The sequence below is a fragment of the Emys orbicularis genome, chromosome 9 (assembly GCF_028017835.1).
Source record: "Emys orbicularis isolate rEmyOrb1 chromosome 9, rEmyOrb1.hap1, whole genome shotgun sequence".
Taxonomy (NCBI): Eukaryota; Metazoa; Chordata; order Testudines; family Emydidae; genus Emys; species Emys orbicularis.
Genome location: NC_088691.1, coordinates 100093871 through 100116156, shown reverse-complemented (window position 1 = coordinate 100116156; position 22286 = coordinate 100093871). Strand labels below are relative to the sequence as shown.

Below are 22286 nucleotides of genomic sequence, written 5' to 3'. Positions count from 1 at the left end.
CCAGCAGTGGGGCTCTCAGCCCTTCCCCTGGAAGATGGTTCTCCAGCCTGGTAGATCTCTTTGGTAGGGAGTAGTGCATATTCATGGACAGGGTGTGTCCCCCTTACAGCTGATCAGCCTCGCTTTCCACCCTCCCCATCATCACTGGCCTCACCTGCCCTATGTGTTATATTTCATTTCTTCCCAGGAGGCCTTGCTGGTGGCAGTGAAGAGCCTCCCTTCAGGCACCTTGCTGAACATTGCTGGATTTGGCTCCCACATCAAACCCCTCTTCCCAGCAAGCAAGCCCTGCAGCAATGTGAGTGTGGTGCATGTGAGGATTCCTGGCCCTCGTGACCCAGATGCCATCACAACCAGTCTCCCTCGTTCATCCCGGTCTGAAGCCTTCACTACACTTCCCCACCTCATGTTGACCCCCCATGACCAGCCCCTCCAATAATCGAGGCCCCCTGGTCCACGTCCCTGACTCTTCATGGGCCATGGCTGCTTGGTGCACTCTCATCATGAGCTTGTTAAACACCTAAGTCTTTTTCTCTGGCTCCTGTGATTGAAGGTTAGCTGCTCCCATGGTGTGAGCAGCGCTGGCCAACAGATCAGTGCTCGGCATCAGGCTCCTTGCTTCAACATGACCGTAGTGTGGTGGGATTGTAGACAAGAGGGGAGAAGAGTGAGAATTTGGGGGTGATTCTGTGGGCTTGGGGTGCCCCTGTAATCCACACTGTTTGTGTCAGCAGGAGAACCTCAGGCTGGCCTGTGAGCACATACAGAAGCTCCGGGCCGATATGCATGGGACCAACCTCCTGGCTGCTCTGACCTGGATCCTGGGGCAGCCTCTTCACCGCGGTTACCCGCGCCAGCTCTTCATCTTCGCGGATGCCAACGTCAGCAATGCAGGCAAGATCATTGAGCTGATTCGGAGGCAGGCCAGCACCGTCAGGTACGGAGTGTGTGTGTGTGGGGAGGGGAGGGAAACAAACCCAGGGGAGGGACGGGGCAAGAATCTTCCTGCTGCGAGGAGGATGGCTGAGGGGATGGGGAACTAGTCTGCAGCCCCTGGTGCCAGAGGGGAGCAGAGGGCCCTGCATTGGTACTGTTATACCCAGGGCTTAAATTCTCATAGGGTATTTCCCTGAGCCTCTCACAATCTCTCCCCCCCTCCCCCTGGGCTCCCTATGAAACCCCCCAGGGTTCTGTGCTTCAGCTGTGGGGCAAGGGGGGCTCAGGGCTGAAGGCCCACAGGGTGCACCATGGCTTGGAGCTTCAGCCCCATGGGTTTGAAAATATTTACCGGAATTTAAGCCCTGGTCAGAGCCGTCCCTAGGGTACGGCAAATCGGGGTGGCCGCCCTGGAGCCCGCTCTTTGGGAGCCCCACAGTGGCCGCCCCAAATTGCCATACCCTAGGGACGGTTCTGTGTGCGTGTCATGCAGGGGGCAGTAGGCCAGCCCGGGGAGGTGAGGTTAGGGTGCGGGGGGCCAGGCTGGCCTGCGGGGTCAGTGAGAGGCCTGGCACCGGCAGCGGGGGTCGGGCCTGCACTCACCGGCGAGAGGCGGCAGCAGCGACCCCAGCCCTCCCCGCTGGCTCCCAGTGTTGCTCACGGGAGGGGGCGGAAGCTGGAAAGAGGCAGGGCGGGGGTTTGGGGGAAGAGGTGGAGTGGGGGCAGGGCCTGGGGCAGAGGGGGGGATTGTTGCGGGCCCCGCACCCCCGTAGGGATGGCCCTGGCCCTGGTTATACCAAAGTTCGCTCCTGAGAGAATAACTCCCGTCCCCCACCACACACACCTCAGATAGAGCAGTCCAAACTCAGATTTCCCATTTCACAGGAAATTTTGACATTTTGAAATTTGTTTTTGTTCTCGTGAATTTCTCATGAAACAGAATTTCGGAAAAGCTTTTGGATCTGGAAAATGTTTGTTCCAGAATTTCAAATTTTTGTTTGGGGATTTTGAAATGTTATCTTGATTTTTAATTGTAATCTTCATGTCATTTTTATTATTTTTACATTACTTCAAATGTCAGCATGTCAGACTGTTTAATTAAAACACAAACAGGAGACTCAGATCTAGAAAAGAAGATGCGATGTTTCAATCAGTGCTAAGTAGCAGCTGCCCTCTAATGATTTTAACATAAAATAAAACAATAATAAAATATTGTAACTATTATATTATGTCGTAGTATTGCAGGTCTATAGCAGAGGTGCATATTGTGCATTATTGCTATGGACATGTCACAAAATAATATAAAGAATAATACAAATATACATATTAAAAATTAAAAAGAAAAGCCCCAACATTAGGATTTTTCAAAATGAAAATTCAGAATGTTCTTTGTTTTGAGTTTTTGTTTTAAATTGACATGTTTCTACAAAGGTATTACCTCACCTGCCTTATCCTCTCATCCTGGGACCAAGACAGCTACGCCAGCACTGCAAACACCGTATTTCTAAATGTTTTGATTTTGACAACAGTGGCATTTTTCATCAAAAAACTTTTCAATGGAACATTTCCGACCAGCTCTAACCTCAAACCCCAAGAGAGGGGTCTCGGAGCCTTCTCTGCCAAAGACCCCTGTGCAGACCTGGTCCCAGAAAACCTACAAATATCCCAGCCCGAGTAGGGTGGCTCAGTGCCTTCTCCTTTCAGGCTGGAGCCATCCCCGTCTAGGCCAGTGGGTCTCAGATTAGGCCCAAGGGTTGCTTTTAAGCAGTTCTGCTTATTCCTGCAGGTGTTTCAGCTTTGGCCTGGGCTCCGGAGCCTGCCGGAGGCTCCTGAGAGGCCTGGCCAAGGTGAGCAAAGGTCGGGCTGAGTTCCTGAGCCCTGAGGAGAGGCTGCAGCCCAAGGTAAGTGTCCTCCCTCTGCACCGGTATTTTGGACTCAGTTGTGGGGGTGAGAGCACTGAGGTCTCTATTAACCAAGGATGCCTAAAGCTCACCCACCATACCTAATGGGCATAGAACGACACTGGCTTCAGCTGCCCTCTTTCTGTTACAGAGGGGCATCCTACAGAGGGCACCCACAGGTGCAGCCTGCAGACAGACCAGGGGACTTGGCATGTCACACAGCTTGTGGCGTGTGCTGTGTGGCTCATGGCAGGGACCATGGGTCTCCAATACAGAGCGCGCCACTTTGATCTAGGCGGCATGGCTACACTTCACGCCTGCTGGGAATGCCCATCTACATGGCCTTGGCTGTGATGGGTTCCGTTGTGCTGGGCACTGCTCAGACACATAGTGATGTGCAATGGCCAGTGGCCAAGTGTGACGAACTGGGACTGTTCTTACTTTGGTCTTTGAATGCTGACAGGGGAGTGTGGCTAGGATGGTCTGCGTTGGGGGATGGGAGACTGACCACCTGAGCATGTAATGTGAGAACCTAGGAAGGGGTTAGAGGCCAGGTGACACCTTTGCCCGGGAAACTGAACAAAGGCTGTGGGAGGGGTCGCTGAAGGGAGAGTTTCAGGAGCTGGCTGGTGATATGGCTGGGAGGCAGACGGGGCTCTGACCTCCCAAGGGGGCTGGGGCGCCCTGGGACCCCAAGATGGACCTAACTGGGGGGGGGGGATCCTGTTGTCTGTGCCTGCAAGACCTGTCTTGGACTGTGTTCCTGTCATCTAAATAAACCTTCTGCTTTACTGGCTGGCTGAGAGTCATGGTGAATCGCAGGAAGCCGGGGGTGCAGGGCCTTGTGTCCCCCCACACTCCATGACACCAAGATGCTATGTTAATAAACTGCAAACACACACTGAGAGATGGTCCCTGCCCCAAACGGCTTACAACCTGAACAGACAAAGGAAGTAGTGGTATACTCGTGATACGGATGGGAGAGAGATTAGGGCCCAGATCCTCAAAGGTGTTTAGGCTCCTAGCTTCCATTGAAATCAAGGCTCCGAGGATTTGAGGATCTGGGCCTGGGTGACTTGCCCAAGATCACGCAGAATGAGTGGCAGAGCCAAAAATCAAACCCAGCTCTCCTGAGTCCCACCTGTCCCTTCCACCATTTCCCCGCTCTTTGTCACTTAGTCCCTGGGGGTGAAGGGCCTTGTGTCTGCTCTTGCGGCCCCCAGTACCTAGGCTGGTGCTCAGAGTGGTATCCTGGGCTCTGGAGAGAGCTGCATCCATCTCCCGTCGGTGGGAGGGAACTCAGTGCAATGGGAGCTCTGAGAGGGTAAGTGTAGGGAGAGAAGAATTAAGGTTCCCCATCCCCGAATGACTTTGAAAGATGTTTTAGTGCCCAGATCAGGCTTTGCTTGTGGACTCACTCCCCTAGGACCCACCGAGCCAGCTCTGTGCCAGTGTTCAGCAAGGCATTGGCCACCAGCATTTAACAGGGCCCCTGTAGCCCCAGATCTACCCTCATCCCCTTCTCCAGCTTGTTTCCTGCTGTCAGTGTTTCTGTGCCATCTTGTGACCCAGAGCCACTCACAGTGTCTGGGAGGCCCAGTCTGTGCTCTGAGCTCTGGGTGGCTCAGCGTTCAGTGTCAGTCATCTGCTTCTCGGGCCAACAGCTGGTTGGTAATTCAAAGGGCTGGAGCCCCCGGAGTGCATGTGGCAGTGGAACATATAGGTGGGGAGGCTGTGAGCCTCTGAGGGCTGATGGGTCTGGTTTCTGCCCCCTCCTCAGCTGATAAAGTCTCTGAAGAAGGCACTTGAGCCTGCCGTGAGTGACATCACCATAGACTGGTATGTGCCCGACACCATGGAGGCTCTGCTGTCACCCAATGAAATCGCAGCCTTGTATCCAGGAGACCGGCTCATCAGCTATTGCACCCTCTACAACATTGCCAGCTTCCGGGACAAGAAGACAGTAAGAACCCTCTGTGTAGTGGGGGTGAGGCTTTTCCACCAGGCCATGCTCACCACTGGGGATTGGACAATAGCTGCAAAGCGTCAGGCGCTGTGGTGAAGAAGGTTGCTGCTGGAGCCCTGGATGGCTGGGCCCTGTGGCGCGGAAACTCACATGCTGGTGTATTTCTTCCCCTCCCACGATCTGATGCCAACAGGAGGGCCTCTCTCTCGTGGCTGTGGCAACTACCTTGTCCTCTTGTTTTGCCAGGGTAGAGAACGGGTGTGTAGAAGCCTTTCGCGGGGCTCTGTGGGGTCAGCATTCCAGTCCCAGGATGAGGCATTTAGCCAGGACGTGGCTCACCCGTACCCAGCTGGGGAGAGCCAGGACATCAGTCAAGCCCTGCAGGAGATTTCCCGTGAGATTTCCCTGGAGTTTTCCGCTGGGGGCGTCGAGGAGTCTGAGAAGAGTGAGTGGAGCAGCGAGTGAGCACTTAGTGAGGGAGTGGGGCTGGCTGTGCCTGGGGAGGTTGGCCAATGAGATGGATGTTCATCCACAGAGGAGCTGCAGAGGCAGGATGCTGACCCCTGGCCCATCTGGTCTCTTACTGCAGGGATGTTAATGCTGGATACATAACCCTCCAGGCTTTGCAGCACCCACCCCTCTTGTCTGGAGACAGCTGGCCAAAGGATGAGTCCCTGCCAGGCAGGGTCAGAGGGCTGTAAAGGGAGGGTCTGGGGTGAGGGGGAGCGTCTCTTTCCCCAGTAGAATAGGGTTGCTGCTTGTGTCTCTCCTTGGCAGGTGTGGATCCTGTTTCTGACATCTGGAAGAGGATTTACCAGGCCTCCTACATCCAGGAGCAGTACGTCCTCACTCACTGCTCCATCAGCACCGACCGGAGCCAGGGCCTACTCTCCCATGGCTCCACCAGCAGCGAGTCCACTGGCTCCAGGGACATAGCTCCTGAGAGTGGCTCGCTGGCCTGCACCCTTGAAGCCAACTCTCAGCAGGGACAGAAGAGCGTTTCTCTGTGCGACTCCTCCACCAAATCTGCTCCACTCCCGCAGGCCGGGCTGACTGCTGGCACCAAGGTGAGGTGTGGCCGAGCCCCTGGCTGGCCACGGCTGGGACTGCCAGGAGTAGAGAAGGCTGGGGTTGGCCATCTCCTCTTGCCTCATGTACCTGCCCCCGCCCACAAATGGGTGTGAATTTCTTCTAAATCTCCTGCTCAGTCCCCACCGGAGACAAAATCCTCTATCGTGGTGACCGAGGCAGTCTCCCGGGTTCCTCCATGTTGTCCCCTGTGTTCCCTGGAGTGCAGGCAGGTCTTGGAGGGATCCCCTAGAAGGGCTGGGCTGGTTAGTGCCCTGCAATGGCATTTCATTCACGGTAGGGATTGGGCAGCTTTGAGTGCATTGGTCATATTAGTGCTGCCCAGCGGGGAGGAAATGGGGCTGGAGGAGCGATTTGCTGATTGGTGAATGGCACAGGTGAGTTATAGGGTTAGGGCTGTAGGGTTAGCCAGAGATGGATACAGGGCAGTGGTACTCCCCAGTCGGCCCGCTTGCCAGAAAGCAGAGTAACATGTAACGCGAGTGTGGTGTGACAACTGTTGGGATAGGTTCTATAGACCACTGCTAGATCATGTATTGAGCTATGTCTGTTATCTGCCTCCCGGGTTCTTGCAGTTCTAGGCCCTGACATCTGGAGAAAGAACATCCGATGGGCACAATTTCCCAGTCAAATGGAATTTAAAATGTAATTAATTAATTAAAAACACCAATACAATTAAAATCACTTAAAAATTAGTCTTAATTTAACATGAAACAAACAAAATTAAAATAAAGTGGGCTAATCTCGTACCATCTATTTAATCTTCTTATCAAATTAAGGAATACCAAATACACCACCAGTTTCTCATCAGCTTGATCTAATCATTGAGGAAGCGAGCAGTCTTTGTAATTCAGCCCCAGAATTACAGCGCATTATCTGTCTCCATCCCAAGTGAATCTCTCCTGTCCTCAACACAAATGGCTACTTCCCCAAATCAACTGTCTCCTGCCAGCTGTGGGACCTAGCACTGAATGTTGATGGGTGTCACTGCCTCAGTTTGGCTGATGGCTGCTGACCTCTGTATCACATTCCATGCTTTAATGTGGCAGCCGTCATCTCAAGATGATACTGCTTGAGAGCTGGGTCAGCCCAGAGCAGTGCAAAAGGTACCTGTTATCTCATACGGGGCTCTAGGGCTGGTCTTGCAAAACATTATCTTAAATACACAAGCCATGGGAAAGCCTACCTGTGCATCACCCATAGTTTATAATTCTTTGCCTTTAACTGTCGCCACTGTCATCCTCTCAGTCCCAGCTTGAGCTCTGGCTTTCAGAGTCTAAGCAGATCCCCAGATCTCCTGCTTTGTCAAATTAAATCCGTCTAGTTAATTTCTTCTGTGAAACACAACTACATCCTCACACCTTCCATGACATACTGGCCCATTCATGATTAAAAGACAGCTAATAAAAATAAACAAACCATTAGGGTCAAATTTAAGGCATCCATTTTGGTTCATGTGTTGGATGTGTGTGTTGTACTTTGGTTTATTTTGGAGAAAGGGTCAAAACACTGGGCTACAGTCTCCAGCATCTCAAAGTGGACTTTAAGCAATTTTTTGTTGAATCCACGGGATGATGACCTCTTCCTGATAACAGGCAAGATAGCAACATCTTCTCCTTGAGACAGACTCTCGGTGACTCTCCATGATTGCTTTTCTGAGATGAAACGAGAAATATGTACATGACAGATTTAAATTACAACACTATTCAAATCTATTTTAATTTGAGGTGACTCTGAAACAAACCAAATATATGGGCCCTTAAAATACTGATCTGCCAGTTACATGAGGGACTTGTCCACTAAATCCTCTAGATCATTCAAAAGCAGAATAGGAAAGAAAATATAATCCATCTTTCAGAACCATCCCCCTACAGCCCAGCCAATGTGAATATTAAACACTACCTCCAGCTTACATAAACGCTCCCTGCTAACTGCACAGGGGTAGTTCCGCTCTGCTGAGCAAGCAAAGTTTCACAACAGTCCTTGGCTGTCACTTCTGTTTTTCCCCAAAAACCTTGTTTCTGCTTTTCTGGCCACCAGCTTTCTGGAGCAAAGACAGAACTTTACAAAACCCAAGATTTTAAAGGGAATCAACATCTCAGTCCATACAACAGATTTAATATTTCTTTCTAAAAGGGCCCATCCAGGGAAGCCCCAGTGTGAGGACTACAGTAGGCAGGTCATATGGATCACCACTAGGTGGCTTATTGAGTTATCTCTGGCTTCTGTCCCAGGGTCCTACAGTTCTGGGCTCTGACATCTGGGAGAAAAGTGTCTGGTTTTCAGAGTTTTATATTATTTAGTAACTAAACTAACAACAACAACAAAAAACCTCACTGGAAATATACTTGTGGTTTAATGTTAACCAAATCACACTACAATAAAAGGGGTTAGTATCAAATCATCAAATTAATCTCATCGGATTAATATCAAATAACCAACAATTCCTCATCAGCTTTATCTAATAACTTGGGAATGCAGCAGTCTTTGCTTAGCTACCACCCCCAAAATAACAGGGAATGATCAATCTTTCTCATTGATAGATGTATTTATATTCTGGTCAAATGGCTGATAAAGAGAGGGGCAGATCACAGCCACGTTGAAATGAATATTTGGCCTGCAGCTCTAAAACTAGTTACGGGCACCTGCCCTGAAAATCTTGTGTTACAATTGTGGGTTGAGGCTCAGTTTGTACACAGGGTCTAGCTCCAACCTGGACACTGCTGTGACACCACCATTGCCAGCAGCCAGAGCATGTCCGACTCCAGGGAACCCGAGGAAGGGAGGTACCACTTCAGACTATGCCAGCTACTGGGCTGCCTCAAAGCCCGCTCTGAGCTCCATTGGTTTGGCTGGGACTGCAACTGCCCCAGCCTTGGGGGCAGCTTTCCCACCAGCCAGCACTTTACCTGTCAGGTCTTGAGTCCTTGCAGAGAGATGGGTGGGCTCAGCGCTAGGCCTGTGTAGAGAGATGAGCCAGCTGATCCCCTGCAGTGGCCCCAGGGGGTCTCATCTGCAGGCCCGCCCAAAGCAGGGCCCCAACTCCCCAGACTGACCCCTGAATCTCTCCTGCTCAGGCGTGCGTGGCACTGAGCTCCGAGGAGCTGGCGCGGCGGAAGAAGGCGCTGGCACGAGCTGCCTTATCTGGCCGCAGCTTTTCGTCTCCGCACGGTGAGCTGGATGCCCATCGGCTGCGCAGGGCCCTGGAGAAGGTGTCCCAGAAGCGGAACCAGTCCCTGGAAGGGAAGCTGGATGAGATTGGGCCAGAGCTGCAGAGGCTACGAAGGAGCCTGGCAGATTCCAGTGAGTGTTGTTACAGCAGGAGGGAGGCGCTGGGGGGCTGGAGCCCAAATTAGCTCAGGCCTCAGGGCAGCCCCCTCAGGATGGTGCAGGGGACTCAGGGCAGTCCCGTCCCCAGGGTGGAGCAAGGGACTGTACAAGCCCTGGGGGGCTGTCTCCCACTCTGCCCCTGGACTTCACTCTTGCTGTCTCCTAGGTAACTTGCTCTCGCCATCCCATCTGGACTGGGACATGTTGGTGGAGCCCCCGTATCTTTTCAGCGCGTCGCCCGCGGCTGAGCGCGGTGAGTGTGAGGGGGGTGCCTGTCTGCCCCTGCGATGCCAGGTGGTGATCCATGCCCTCAGTGCTGGGAAGCCCATCTCCTGGGAAGTGACAGCCACCCTGGAGCCTCTGCTCCAAGCCAGGGACGGGGAGCTGCCACAAGAATCATGTAAGGCCTGGGACAAAGTGCTGCACCATCTGACTGCCAGCTCCGTCATCCGGGACCACGAGAATGTGGCACAGAGGGAAGCTGAGCTGGAGCACAGTGAGTATGCGCTTACCTGCATGCCCCCCACACCCTGTTGGCTCCCCCCTCCCCGCCCAGCCTCACCCTGTGACTCTCTCTCAGGTTTCTCCCGGAGGCTCCGCCTGAAGGCCATTCAGTCCAGCAAGGCTTGCAACACGCCCTCCATCTACACCTGCCTGGTGCCTGTGGACTCCTCCACCCAGGAGGCCCTGCCCAGGGCCCTTGAGGTTCGCAATGCAGGTACGGCTCCCAGGATGGCACTGAGCTCCCCCCTGGTCCCCCAGCTCACCTCTAGGGACCCATGGGACTCTGTATGCACATGTGGATCTGCATGTGTCTGGGTCTGCCTGGCTCCATCCATGGGCCTGTCCGTGTGGCTGGGTCTGTCTGTGTTTGTCTCCCTGTCGGCACATGCTCAGGCATACACCTGTGTGTTCAGGTGTGTCTGGGGTCCAGGCGCAGAGATGTTTCAGGAGGGCAGCTGGCTATGCCGAGGACGGAGATAGATTAGACTCCAAAGAACTGCCCAGAGAGTGGGAAAGCCGAGTGTGAGAGGACGCATTAAAGGAACTGAGGCCCAGATCCTCAGAAGCACTTCATAGAGGATGTGGGCCTGAGCTCCTTGGGCTCAAAGCAGCAGTGGCCAGGGGGGCCTGGGGACCCTCTGCAGGCTCTGAGCCCTGCTCCGTGGTGCAGCTGCCAGCTGATGGTGAGTGTGATTCCTTCCAGGGGGCCCTTCCAGCCATCCCCGAGGGTCCCAGGCTGGGATCCGGCGCCAGCGCAGTTACTCAGTGGGCCTGGGACGACGGCGTGACTCAGAGGAGCTGGACGATGCTGTCATCTCTGCAGGTACCAGCCCAGCCCTGCATTGATAACCTGCCCCTGGCACGCTGTCCCACACCCCTGAAACCCCAACACCGCCTCCCTAGAACCAGCCCTCTCGGGGAGGAACTGCCGCAAACCAGTGAGGCTTGTCCAGGCTCCTAGAGCAATGGCAGGCTCACATCAGAGGGCTGTCAGCTCAAGGGGCCACTGATCTCAGCCACCCAGGATGGGAAACTAGGAGAGTCTGAGTAGCCTGGATCAAAGCATCAGGGGTTCTCTGGGCCACACCCAGCACCTTGAATTGGGAGCCAGGGCAGCTTACAGGGCCCTGGGGTGAGGTGCTCCCTGGAAGCCCACAGATGGCACTCCCAAGTGCATCCTTGTGCAGGTGCTGGGATCCTGGGGGTGGGCGCAGCCTGTGCATCAAATGGAGATGGAGACAGGGACAGCACTTCAGGCCTCTGCTGCTGCACTGGGGACCAAGCCGGAGCCCTAAAGCCTGTGTGAACTAGGGAGGTTGTGGGTTCATATCCTCAGCAGGCTGCAGCGGGGAGTTGGAGGGTCCCAGCACCCAGCATAGTCTCTGAATTCTTGATTCTGTTTCAGAGCGAGACGAGACACCCGCTTCTCCCATCAGCGTCTCCTCTGCTGCCGGTGCCTGGGAAAAGCAAAGCTGCCCCGATGGTAAGTCCCATGCACAGCCCAGAGCTGTTGGGGGATCTGGGAAAGCAGGCTCTTTGAGGGTTAGACACTGCGCTGCTCGGCCCTATAGGAAAACCTTAGAGAGATGGGGCCCACGGCTGCTGCCAAGCCCCCAGGAGGTTGGAGCCTTAACATGAATCATCTCACAGCCCATTTGGATGTGTACTGTCCAACCCTCAGTCCCTTGTTGGGGTGTGACCTCTCGTGAGGGGGCCGAGCCCCCTCCCCTAACCTGTGTGGTTACGTTATCAGACTGCCTGCTGCCCTCGTCTGTTGTCCTGGGACTGGCCGGAACGGGCTGCTCTCCAACCTTGCTGCTCCAGCCAGTGCACAGATGCTGGCTCTCTTGTGGAGATAAAGGGTCTGATGAAAGGGTGGCTCCCATTTCCGGGAACGTAGGAGAACCTTGGGCGGGAGCCATATCCTCTCCGCGCTTCTGACCTGCCTGCAGTACCCTGGGGGAGCGCTGGGTTTGGGAAGGCAGCCCCTGCTGGGGACAGAAACTTCCCATCCTGCCCCGTATTGCACTTGGCAGGGGATGGAGTAATGTTCAGGTGGGGCACAGGCTGGGGAGAGGCCCCAGCCTGCTGAGGCCTCGTGGATGGGGGCCTTCCACCTGCCTGGTTACCTCCTAGCGTGGCTGAGCTCTTCCCCCACAGGACGGGACGTGTTGGGGGCCTCTGTGGAGCTGTGCCGTGGTAGCAGGCAATTGTGGTGGGGATGGAGAAAGTAAGGGAGCCCAGGGGAGTGCAGCCCTATGGAGTGACCTTCTCTCCCCATGCCAGGTCCTGTGGCCAGTCCCTCTGCCACCTCCGTGGGATCCCAGAAATCCATGGAGAACTTTGCTGGCTCCAGGTAGGCTTTCTAGACTGACTCTCTGGGGTCGGAGGGCCTAGATGAGGGCCCCTTCCATGCAGAGGGGACCCTGCATTCAGCAGGAAAGGCCCCAGTCTGTCAGGGGGAGACCCCACCACTTCTTCACTGAGGGTCCCTCCCCCAAAACGTCCAATGCTTGAGCCCTGACCCTGCAGCACAGCAGGGGTTAATCTCTCCCCGTGCTGCTGCCAGCCCACCCTGCACTGCAGCGCACATTGGCCTGAGGCCCAGCAGCCTCCTGGAGAGAGGCCAGCATCGCCCTGCAGCTTGCTCACCTCGTCTCTTCGGCAGGAAGGAGCTGGAGAGGAACTGCTCCTGGCCAGGGCTCCTGCACCACGGAGGGGAGTTGGGTGTGTGTTCACTCAGTGTGGGGGGCTCACAGCCCTCCCAATGGACCTCCTCTCTCCTGGGATGTCAGGCTCCAGCCACCTCCTCCCAGCCGGAGCTGATGAGCACAGCTCTCCCAACGCCGGCAGCATCCAGGCCATGCTGCTCACTGGTCTCTTCTCCTGGCAGGTTCAGTCTCAGCAGGATCAGGGGCCACGGCCTAGCGCTGCGGCCACAGTGCCTGACCCCAGCAAATGAGCTCTTCAAGGACAGTGCCATCCATGACTACCTCCCACTGGTAAGGACCCTGCACTGCCATCCCAGCTCCTCCCCTAGGGTACTCCACTCCCAGCCATCCCACCCCTGGACCTGCAATCAAACCTGCGTCTCCCACATGATGGAGCAGACTAGTAATGACAAGGCCAGGATCCGCCCCAATCCCAACCCCAGTCTCACGGGAGCCAGGGCTCCGGCAGAGCTGCCCCCACCACTGCGTGGGATTGCCAGAGGTTAGGCTCCAAAGCATGGAGTCAACACTGTGTGCACGCCCCATGGCAGGCCTCAGCGCTGTACAGGGGAAACTGCTGCTGCCACAGCCTCCCCTACCTGCTCCACCCCAGCTCAGACCCAGAGCGGCCGTGGGATGGGGACAGACCTATGTTAGCTGTTACCACTCGCGAAAGAGAACTCGGAGCAGTGTCCGTGCTCTGAAAACATCCGCTCAATGTGCAGCGGCAGTCCAAAAAGCTACCAGTGGTAAGAACCATTAGGCAAAGAAGAGAGAATAAAACTGAAAATATCACAATGCCACTCTATAAATCCATGGTGCGCCCACCCCTGGAATCCGGCGTGCAGCTCTGGTCTCCCCATCTCAGCAAAGTGATAGTAGCATTGGAAAAGGTACAGAGAAGGGCAACAAAAATGATAAAGGGTTTGGAACAGCTTCCATAGGAGGAGAGATTAAAAAGACTGGGACTTCTCAGCTTGGAAAAGAGACGACTAAGAGGGGATATGACTTGAGGTCTATAAAATCATGACTGGTGTGGAGACAGTGAATAACGAAGTGTTATTTACCCCTTCACATAACACAAGAACCAGGGGATACCCAATGAAATTAATAGGCAGCAGGTTTAAAACAACCAAAAGGAAGTATTTCTTCCCACAACGCACAGTCAGCCTGTGGAACTTGTTGCCAGGGATGTTGTGGAGGCCAAAACTATAATGGGATTCAAAAAGGAACTCGGTAAGTTCACTGAGGATGGGTCCATCAATGGCCATTAGCCAGGATGGGCAGAGATGCAACCCCCTGCTCTGGGTGTTCCTAGCCTCTGTTTGCCTGAAGCTGGGAGTGAATGACTCAATGATGCCTGTTCTGTTCATTCCCTCTGAAGCACCTGTCACAGGACACTGGGCTGGATGGACCATTGGTCTGACCCAGCCTGGCCATTCTTATGTTCGTACATAAAGAGCCTGGGCCCAGTGCTGGGCTTCCCCAACACTGCTGCTTTTGACAGGATGGCTGGCACAGTGCCAGCATCAGCAAAAGGGCTGCCTGGTGCACAAGCACTGCCTCTCAGACTGCCCTACTGCAGCCAGGAGACCCCCCCCCCCACACACACACACCTTGGGGCTCTGGAGTGAGTGCAGGACCCCTCTTCTACACCCTAGGCTCCATGCAGTGTGAGTGTCAGACGCTGGCCCTGTGCAGTGAATGTGAGATGCTCCCCCCAGCCAGTGCGCTGTAACGCCCTCTCCTTCCCACCAGGTGCGGCTGCAGCAGGCCCTGGGCACCTTCCAGCTGACGGAAAGCTTCTCCGAAGTGGTGCAGATCCCGCTGGACCGTCTGCGCCGCGCCTCGCCGTATGCCTCGCACCGCGCCAGCCTCAGCCCTGGCTCCTGCACCTCCCCCTGGGCACTCGTTGCCAAGGGCAGCCCTGACGGCGGCCCAAAGCAAGGGACCAGCCAGCCCTCTCCAGAGGGCGTGGAGCCTGCCAGAGGCAGCCAGGAGGGGGCGCCAGAACCAGGCTCGCCTCATTCGCACAGCACCTGCTCTGAGGTCCTAAGCACCGCCATCTGGCCGCAGGCAGACAGCGGGCGCGGCTCCGAGACCGACGCCTGCGACCACTCGCCTGTCACCTCCGAAGCCGTCAGCCTGCAGGAGGTGGGGCTCGAGGCCGACGAGGGGGACCTGGAGAGTGCCAGCTGGGCCACGGCGGTGGCGCTGGCCTGGCTGGAGCACCGCTGCGCCGGCTTCTTTGTGGAATGGGAGCTGCTGGCCGCCAAGGCAGACGCCTGGCTCCGGGCGCAGCAGCTGCCGGAGGGCGTGGATGTGGGCTCCCTGAAAGGGGCAGCGCGTCACCTCTTCCTGCTGCTGCGCCACTGGGACGAGAACATCAAGCTGAACATGCTGTGCTACAACCCCAGCAACATGTGAGGGGAGGGGCAGGGCCAGGGCGCCACGTGGTGCCAATAAAGAGGTTTGGTTCAGACCTGCTGTGCCCACAGCTCCTTCCCCTCCTGAGCTGCCCCCGGGGGGCGCTTCCCTCTGAGATGGGCAGGCCCCACCCGCTCCGGCAGCCAGCTCCCTCCCCCCATCAGTACTGCTCCTGGGACCAGGAGCCGCACTCGGCCTCCTGCTGGGGGGCTGGGTAGCCCAACGAGCAGCTGAAGGGTTTGGAAGCAAGTGAGGCGCAGGCAGCGTTGGATGAAGAGGAGGCATGTGAAGCTCCCCCCCCCGCTATCTGCTCACGTAGGCCCAGGCCCCTAGCACACTGCACCCCCAGCGGGTGGGGCAGTCCCCTTACCCCCATTCTGAAGGTGGGGAAACAAACAGAGGAGGTGAAAGGTCCTTGTGCTCTGTAAAGGCAACTTGAGGCTGCTAGGGGACCAGGTTCCCGAACGATTCCATGGTGTAGGGGCAATGGGACTGAGCACGGGCCGGGGGGGGGCGATGCTTATCCCCACGTATGGTCCCAGCTCCTCTAAGACTCACCGAGTTTTAAGCACGTCGAGGGCCAGCCACATTGTTCCCTGAAACGGGTGTCTTTGCAGGTACCCCTCAGGGACTTGCCCCTGGGAGCAAATAGAAGCCAGGAGGCCTCCCTCCCAGAGCTGCCCTCTGCCACCCAGCACTAACCATACTCCCGCCCAAGGCTGAGAATGGAACCCAGGAGTCCTGGATCCTAGGCCACTGCTCTAGCCATTACACCCCACTCCCCCCCAAAAGCAGGGCAGCTGCTCCATCCTGTGAAATGGTGCCCCCGGCCCAGCAGCAGCAAGGGCCAGACAGATCAGTGCAGGCTGGGCCAGACTGCAGGCCGGGGGCAGGAGAGCCCACGGGGGCGTTGCCACGTTTATTGAGGAAATCTCATATAACAGGTGTCCCGGGCGGGCCTGCTCCACTCAGCCGCTGGGTAGGACAGGCAGAGCCACCAGCTGAGCAGCACCTGCGGAACAGCCTGGAAATTCAGCAGCCAGAGCTACCAGCCTGGGGCATCGTCCCACCCAGGCAGAATATCCAGTTCCAGCTCCCGGGGGAGGGGCTGCAGGTCCCATCGTCCAGCTGCCCACGGTCTTACTCTGTCTTTTTCAGGGAAGGGGTTGTTTTCTGGGCAGTGGGAGGGCCCGGTGGCTCCAGGGGGGCAGTGGGGCCGTACCAGAGCTGCAGAAGGATGATCCCGTGACAGAGGTGCAGGGAGGCTGAGCTGCAAAGCGTGGAGGGGTACGTGTTCCACGAGAGCTCGATGAGGCCCAGGATGAGAACCCTACAATGGGAGAGAACTGGGTCAGCGCTGGGGAGTCAGTCCCCCCCGCCCCCCAGGAGAGAGAACACCCTTCAGCTCCTCACCCCGCTATCCCAGCCCTGAGGGGCTCCCCATCACACGGATCTGCCGATACCCCTCACTCCCGACCCGCAGCCCCATGCTAGCCCAGTCCTGGGCTCCCCACCCACAGCTCTGCCGGTGCCCCTCAATCCCGACCCGCAGCCCCCTGCTCCCCCCGTCACACGGATCTGCTGGTGCCCCTCACTCCCAACCCACAGCTCCCTGCTATCCCAACCCTGGGGTCCCCCTTCACACGGATAGCTGGTGCCCCTCACTCCCGACCCACAGCCCCCTGCTATCCCAGCCCTGGGGTTCCCCGTCACACGGATCTGCCGATACCCCTCACTCTCAACCCACAGCCCCCGCGACCCTGGCCCTGGCCCTTTCCTCAGCAGAGATGACAAATCAAGCAGAGTTGTGATGTGGAGAATTACCCGGGAGGAACCCACACAGCCCCTCGTTTGCTCTGGTTTATGGCACCAGTGAAGGCCAGGGCCTGCCCTGTGCAGCACCAGCAGCGGGAGGGATTCCCAGGAGCTGGGGGCAGGACACTGGGGCACAAAGGGAGGTCGGCCCCACTCCCCTCCCAGGCACGTACCTCAGCAGGTGGCTGAGCTTCCCGGCGGGCGTGCACCACAGCAGGTAGGGCAGCGTGTGGAAATACCACACGTAGAACTGGTAGTGCAGGGACCGGCTGCAGCAAACGCCGATGAAGTTGGAGGTGAAGAGAACGAAGACGACCTGTGCGCTGCCGTTAAGGAGGGAACGGAGCTGCCGGCTCCAGGGCTACTGTCCTCCCACCCCAGGCTGGGGCTCCAGGCATGTGACCAAATCCCAGAGCCACAAGGCTGCATCGGGAGCGGCTGCTTCCCCGCTCCTAACCCAGTGTGGGGGAAGCTCCCAAACAGCCCCCGGGAGGCCCCCAGGATGCCTGGGTCTACCCAGCGCCGCACGGCTAAGAGCCCAGAGATGCTCGCACCAAGGCCTCCTCAAGCCCATGGCCTTCAGGCGCTCCCTGCCCTGCCCTAGCCTCCACCGCCAGCTCCAGGGTAAGGATATGGTTGGCCGTCAGGGGCTGGGGCGGACTCTTCCTCTCTGCTGGATCCTTCAGCAGTGACAGGAGACTTCGCTCAGACCTGCAGGGTAGAAGGACAAGCACAGGACCCCTCAGGCCCAGCCTTGGCACAGAGGCCACAGACACCCCCCCGCCATGAACTGGCCCCTCCGAGACAATACAGCCAGCAATGGCTTCACGGAGCCGGGGGCCCAGGTCTGAATGGGGGAGGCCCCAAAAATGCACTAAAGTTCTCCTCCCCCCAGGCAGGGATCCCTGTGGGTGGGGTGCCCCAGGCTCCTCTCCAAATCACCTTGCGGCGTAGGGCCTGCAGGGAAACCTCAGGGATCCGCTGCTCTGTACCCAGTGCCCCGTTCCCTGCCGGGATCTCACCTGTGCCACCGGTGCAGGGCAAAGAGTCCCAGGGCACCCAGGTGGGCCGTAAGCAGCGCCAGGTGGAAGGCCCGATGCTGGAAAACCTCCTCCGGCAGGAACCGCCAGTTCACCGTCCACTTGAAAAGGAACTGGCGGCCCAGGTCAAAAGAGCGGGTCACGTATCCAATGGGGTTCTCCAGCAGGAAGGGCAGCCCCAGGACCACCTGCAAGTGAGACTCCCGAACCATGAGAGCAGCTCCCCAGCCAGGACCCTTCCAAGTATCTCGCCGGAAGCCCCTAAGTGCTGAGGGTCGGGATTGATGGGCAGGGGAGCAGCAGGGGGCTGTGGGTCGGGGTTGAGGGGCATTGGCAGAGGTGTGGTGGGAGCAGGGGCATCGGCAGAGGTGTGGTGGGAGCAGGGGCATCGGCAGAGCTGTGGGAAGAAGCTCACACAGCATTCTCCGGGCGTGTCCTGTGTGATTTTGGGCCCCCTGCCTGGGAAGACACTGAATGGCTGAGGATACTAAGTGCGAGTCTGTGAGGGGGCTCTGGGTGGAGATGGTCTTCCCCCCAATCTCCCTCTCTACCCCCCCATCCACCTTCCTGATTTGCCCCATCCCCCATGCATCTCTGGGTGCTGGGCCTCTTGGGTTCAGCCTGGCAGAGTCAGGTGCGTCCGTGCAGGAGGCATCAGAGACCCACGGACTGGGCTGGCCAAGCAGCTGGCCCCAGCTGTGCAGAGCCCCAGCGTTCGCTTGGGCTGGGCCAGTCCCACGGGGCGGGTTACCTGCAGCAGCGCGCAGATGGAGAGTTTGGGGATGGTGCCCAGGAGGCCAAAGCGCCAGAGAAGCAGGAAGAGGAGCCCTGGAGCGAAGAGCAGGACGTTCATCTTCACCGACACGGCCAGGCTGAGGGGAGAGAGAGAGTCATTGCAGCTCACCAGGGCCCTGCCTGCAGGCTGCCCCCCCCCTCGCTGGCCCTGACCCTGCGCAGAATGGCCCCGATCCTGCCTACAGGCTGCCCCCCACGCAGGTTCCACAGCTCCAGTGCCCTAACGGACCCTACTCCAGCGCTGTGACGGTGCTGAGGCTGGTGGGGGAGGGCCCTGGATGAAAGACGGGACAGTGAGAGGAGAAAGGCAGCTGCCCATCCTGAGGGGAACGGAGCCAGGGGAACGAACTGTCCCTGTCAGAGCACGTGGCTGAGGGGTTACATGCTGTGTCTCCTGAAACGCAGGCCGAGCGGCTCAGGTAGGTGCTACTGGGGGCATGGGGACCCGGCCCAACTGCAGCGCGACTGGCTCAGACAGGCGCTGTCGGGGGCATGTCCTCCCTCGCCCGTGGCTTATGCATCTGGGCCGTTTCCAAATCCTGCTGCTTCTCCATGCTCAGCATCTCCAAAATCCGTCCTTTCCTCTCCATCCCCACGGCCAAATGGCCTGCCGGAGTGATCGCTGCCTCCTCCTCTCTGGCCTCCCAAACGCCCCCATCACCCTCTCTCCAGCCCGCACAACGTGCTGCCTCGAGAGGCCTCGTCCTGGCCCAGGGGTTTGATCAGGTCAGTCCCAGTAGGGGATCCCACCACTGGCTCCTCCAACATCACAGCCACCCAAGCTCTGGGGAAGTGCCTGTCCCTGCTCAACCTCCCTCATCTGCTTGGCGCTGCCCCTCCCCATCCCCTCTGCGGATTCCTGTGCGCAGTGACTTAAGGGACCCTGCCCTACCCATGTCTCACTCCCCCTGAGGGCACATCCACGCTGCCAGCTGACTCGGGCCAGCTGCGGGTATCTAGCTGCAGGGTAGATGGACCCTTAGGGCCCCACCTCTGTCAGGCTGCTGGAGTCAATCTTGCTGATCTGAGCAGAAGTTACCTGTGCTCGTTCCCCTTCCCCTTCCCCGAGCTCTATCCGTGACCGGGAGCTCCTGGGAGCAGTGACCGCCCCTAGTGTGGACTTGCTGCGCTCCTCAGCTCCAGAGGCCTCGTGTCCTGGAGCAGGGAGGGGTCTGTCCTGACCCAGAACAACCCACGAGAATCCCACACTCCCCAGCCAAAGGAAGGGGTCCAGAGGCTCACGCCTTGTGGTTTGGGGGAGCAGGGGGGACCCACCTGAAGAAGAAGCAGCCCCAGGACCAGCGCTCTTCCAGGAAGAGGTTGACCGCGAGGAAGAGGATGGCCATGGCGACGGGGTCATTAAAGAGTCGCAGGATGTAGATGGAGTGGATGCGGTAGGAGGCGCAGCACATAAAGAAGAAAACATAGGGGGGAACCTACGAGCAGAGACAGAGGCGGCCATTACTGCAGTCCCAGCCCCACCCCAATACTCGTCAGTCCTGACCCACCACCCCCTGGTATCCCAGCCCTGCCAATGCCCCTCAATCCTGACCTGCAGCCCCCTGCTATCCCAGCCCTGCCCCCTCCTCCCCACCTCTAGCCCCGTGCTATCCCAGCCCTGGGTTCCACCCACCTCTGCCAATGCCCCGCACTCCCGACCTGCAGCCCCCTGCTATCCCAGCCCTGCCCCCTCCCCCCCAGCTCTGCCAATGCCCCTGTCCCAACCTGCAGCAGTCTCTCATCCCTACCACCAGCTCTGTCAATGCCCTTCTCCTCAGCTACGTCGCTCCTTTGCTCCTCCAGTCTTGCCCCCCACCCCGCTGATCCTCCGCACGCAGGCCAGAGCTCTGCACAGTGCGGATGTACTCAGAGGCTGGAGCTGTGATTGCTCCCTTGGGCCCCATGTGGCTTTGGCCCTGGCAGGTGGCATCTCACCTTCCTGGTCCGGCTGTAGATGCGGAAGACGAGCAGCAGCGTCACGAGATAGAGCGCCCCAAAGAGATACTGCGCCAGGCGGATGTTGGTGCCGCGGCTGGTGATGTAGTAGAGACCCAGGAAGATGTAAACAAACCCAGCAGGGTAACTACAGAGAGAGACGGGAGTGATGGGCCGGGGCAGCCTGGGCAGTTGGGAAGGGGACCTGGCCAATGGACAGCTCCCTCCCAAGAGCCCCCTCCCTAAAGAGTCAGGCCCCATCCACCTCTTAGACACACACTTCCCTTCCTTAGCCAGCAGGAAGCCCCTGCCCCCAGGATTGGTCCCTCAAGTCCCCAGCTCCCTCCCACCCCTTCCCGTACTCACACCAGGGGCCCGGTATCTCCCTTCAGCTGGGTGTAGTCGAAGGTCCCGTTAACGACTCCCTCCACCTCATCCATGTAGGCTTTCCAGTCGATCTCTGTGTCTGTGGGGAAAGCAAGCGGCTCACACTCAGCAGCGTCTCATCACAGACAGGTGCTTGGAGGGGGCTGGGAAAACGTGATCATTCCCCAGCCCTACAGGGTGGGAGACAGACACCAAGCCAGGTCCTTGCCCCATGGGACTTCCCAACTAGGTAACACCAGAGGAGCAGCCCAGGCAGAGAGCTGGAGACAGGCACTACGGGGTTAAGTAAGAAGAGATCACAGGGAGGGCCAGGTGGGGAGCTGGGCAGGAGGCTGTTCCAGTGAATTAACTGTGAAGGGGTGAATGGGAGGAGACAAAGCTGAGAAAGAAGGGGAGAGCCAGTGAGAGGAGCTGGGGGGTGGGGCGGGACACTGAGGGCCAGAAGCTTGAATTTGACATAACAATGAAAAACTAGCCCACAGCAGCCTCAAGGGTCCCCCCCCCAGCTCTGCCAGCGCCCCTCAGTCCCAACCCGCAGCCCCTGCTATCCCAGCCCTGAGCTCCCCCCCACAGCTCTGCCAATGCCCCTCAGTCCCGGGCCGGCCCAGCTCCCCCTCGCCGCCCTGTAGGAAACGCGCCGGGCCACTCACATGCCACCCTGTGTATGACCCAGTGCGTGACCCCCACCTCCGCCAGGCAGAGCCAGGCGGCCACCAGCCCCGTGTACTGGGGCGCCAGGAGCACCCGGTGCTTCTCCTGCCAGGCTCGCCGCAGGCCCTGGCGCAGCGAGCCCGGCCCCGCCGCCCCTTTCCGCCGGAGCCCTGAGCCGGGAGCGGGAGCCATCGTCCGCCCTGCCCGGGCCAGGCTGCCAACTCCCTGCCCCGGTGTCACCGGCTAAGGGCTCCCCCACTTCGGGAGGAAACACGCAGCCGTCCCAGGGAGGCCGGTCCCCCAGGCCCTCGGGCGGGGCGGGCTGGGATGGGGCCGTGTCAGGAGCTTGCCCTGGGCCCAGCCACGTGTTGCTTGGGGCTGGCCGGAGAGAGGCAAAGCCGGCAGGGTCAGACCACCGACCCGCTGTGTGACCGCAGCCACCCCGCCCCTGCGCCATGGGGACATGGCAAAGAGCCATCCCCGTCACTGGCTGTTCTTCGTGCCTGTGCCCATAGCAAACGAGGGGGTGGCACATAGGCGGGGGTGGTTCCGGGCTGTTCCAGGCTATGGAGGGGCAGTGTGCTCTGCTGGTGAGAGCACTGGGGCTGGCTCAGCTGTTTGCTCAGTTGCCACATTTTTAAATGTCCCGACCAAGCTGTGCCTCCTAAATCCCCAGTGGCTGGTGTTGGCAACATAGGAATCATCCTGCTCAGTAGTTTGAGCATTGGCCTGCTAAACCCAGGGTTGTGAGTTCAATCCCTGAGGGGGCCATTTAAGGAACTGGGGTAAAAAAAAAAAC

At 58.0% G+C, this 22286-nt stretch overlaps 2 protein-coding genes across 2 annotated transcripts in view; one reads left to right on the top strand and one right to left on the bottom strand.

Moving 5' to 3' along the window:
- The window catches only part of VWA5B2 (von Willebrand factor A domain containing 5B2), a 40461-nt gene extending 25597 nt beyond the window's left edge, over positions 1 to 14864 (top strand). Inside the window, exons 8-21 of the mRNA XM_065410984.1 lie at positions 188 to 298; positions 735 to 937; positions 2723 to 2837; positions 4618 to 4800; positions 5050 to 5248; positions 5581 to 5870; positions 8970 to 9195; positions 9389 to 9718; positions 9803 to 9940; positions 10430 to 10549; positions 11132 to 11209; positions 12013 to 12082; positions 12620 to 12728; positions 14196 to 14864. Of these exons, the coding sequence (XP_065267056.1) occupies positions 188 to 298; positions 735 to 937; positions 2723 to 2837; positions 4618 to 4800; positions 5050 to 5248; positions 5581 to 5870; positions 8970 to 9195; positions 9389 to 9718; positions 9803 to 9940; positions 10430 to 10549; positions 11132 to 11209; positions 12013 to 12082; positions 12620 to 12728; positions 14196 to 14864 (2841 nt within the window). The remainder of the gene's footprint in view (positions 1 to 187; positions 299 to 734; positions 938 to 2722; positions 2838 to 4617; positions 4801 to 5049; positions 5249 to 5580; positions 5871 to 8969; positions 9196 to 9388; positions 9719 to 9802; positions 9941 to 10429; positions 10550 to 11131; positions 11210 to 12012; positions 12083 to 12619; positions 12729 to 14195) is intronic.
- An 872-nt stretch (positions 14865 to 15736) lies between these two features.
- ALG3 (ALG3 alpha-1,3- mannosyltransferase) lies at positions 15737 to 21679 on the bottom strand. Its single transcript, XM_065410841.1, has 9 exons — positions 21487 to 21679; positions 20816 to 20915; positions 20450 to 20597; positions 19790 to 19950; positions 18471 to 18591; positions 17702 to 17907; positions 17314 to 17390; positions 16853 to 16997; positions 15737 to 16194 (listed from the first exon to the last, which is right to left on the bottom strand). The coding sequence occupies exons 1-9, from the start codon at positions 21677 to 21679 to the stop codon at positions 16005 to 16007; spliced, it is 1341 nt and encodes a 446-aa protein (XP_065266913.1). The 3' UTR covers positions 15737 to 16004.
- Positions 21680 to 22286: the final 607 nt, after the last annotated feature.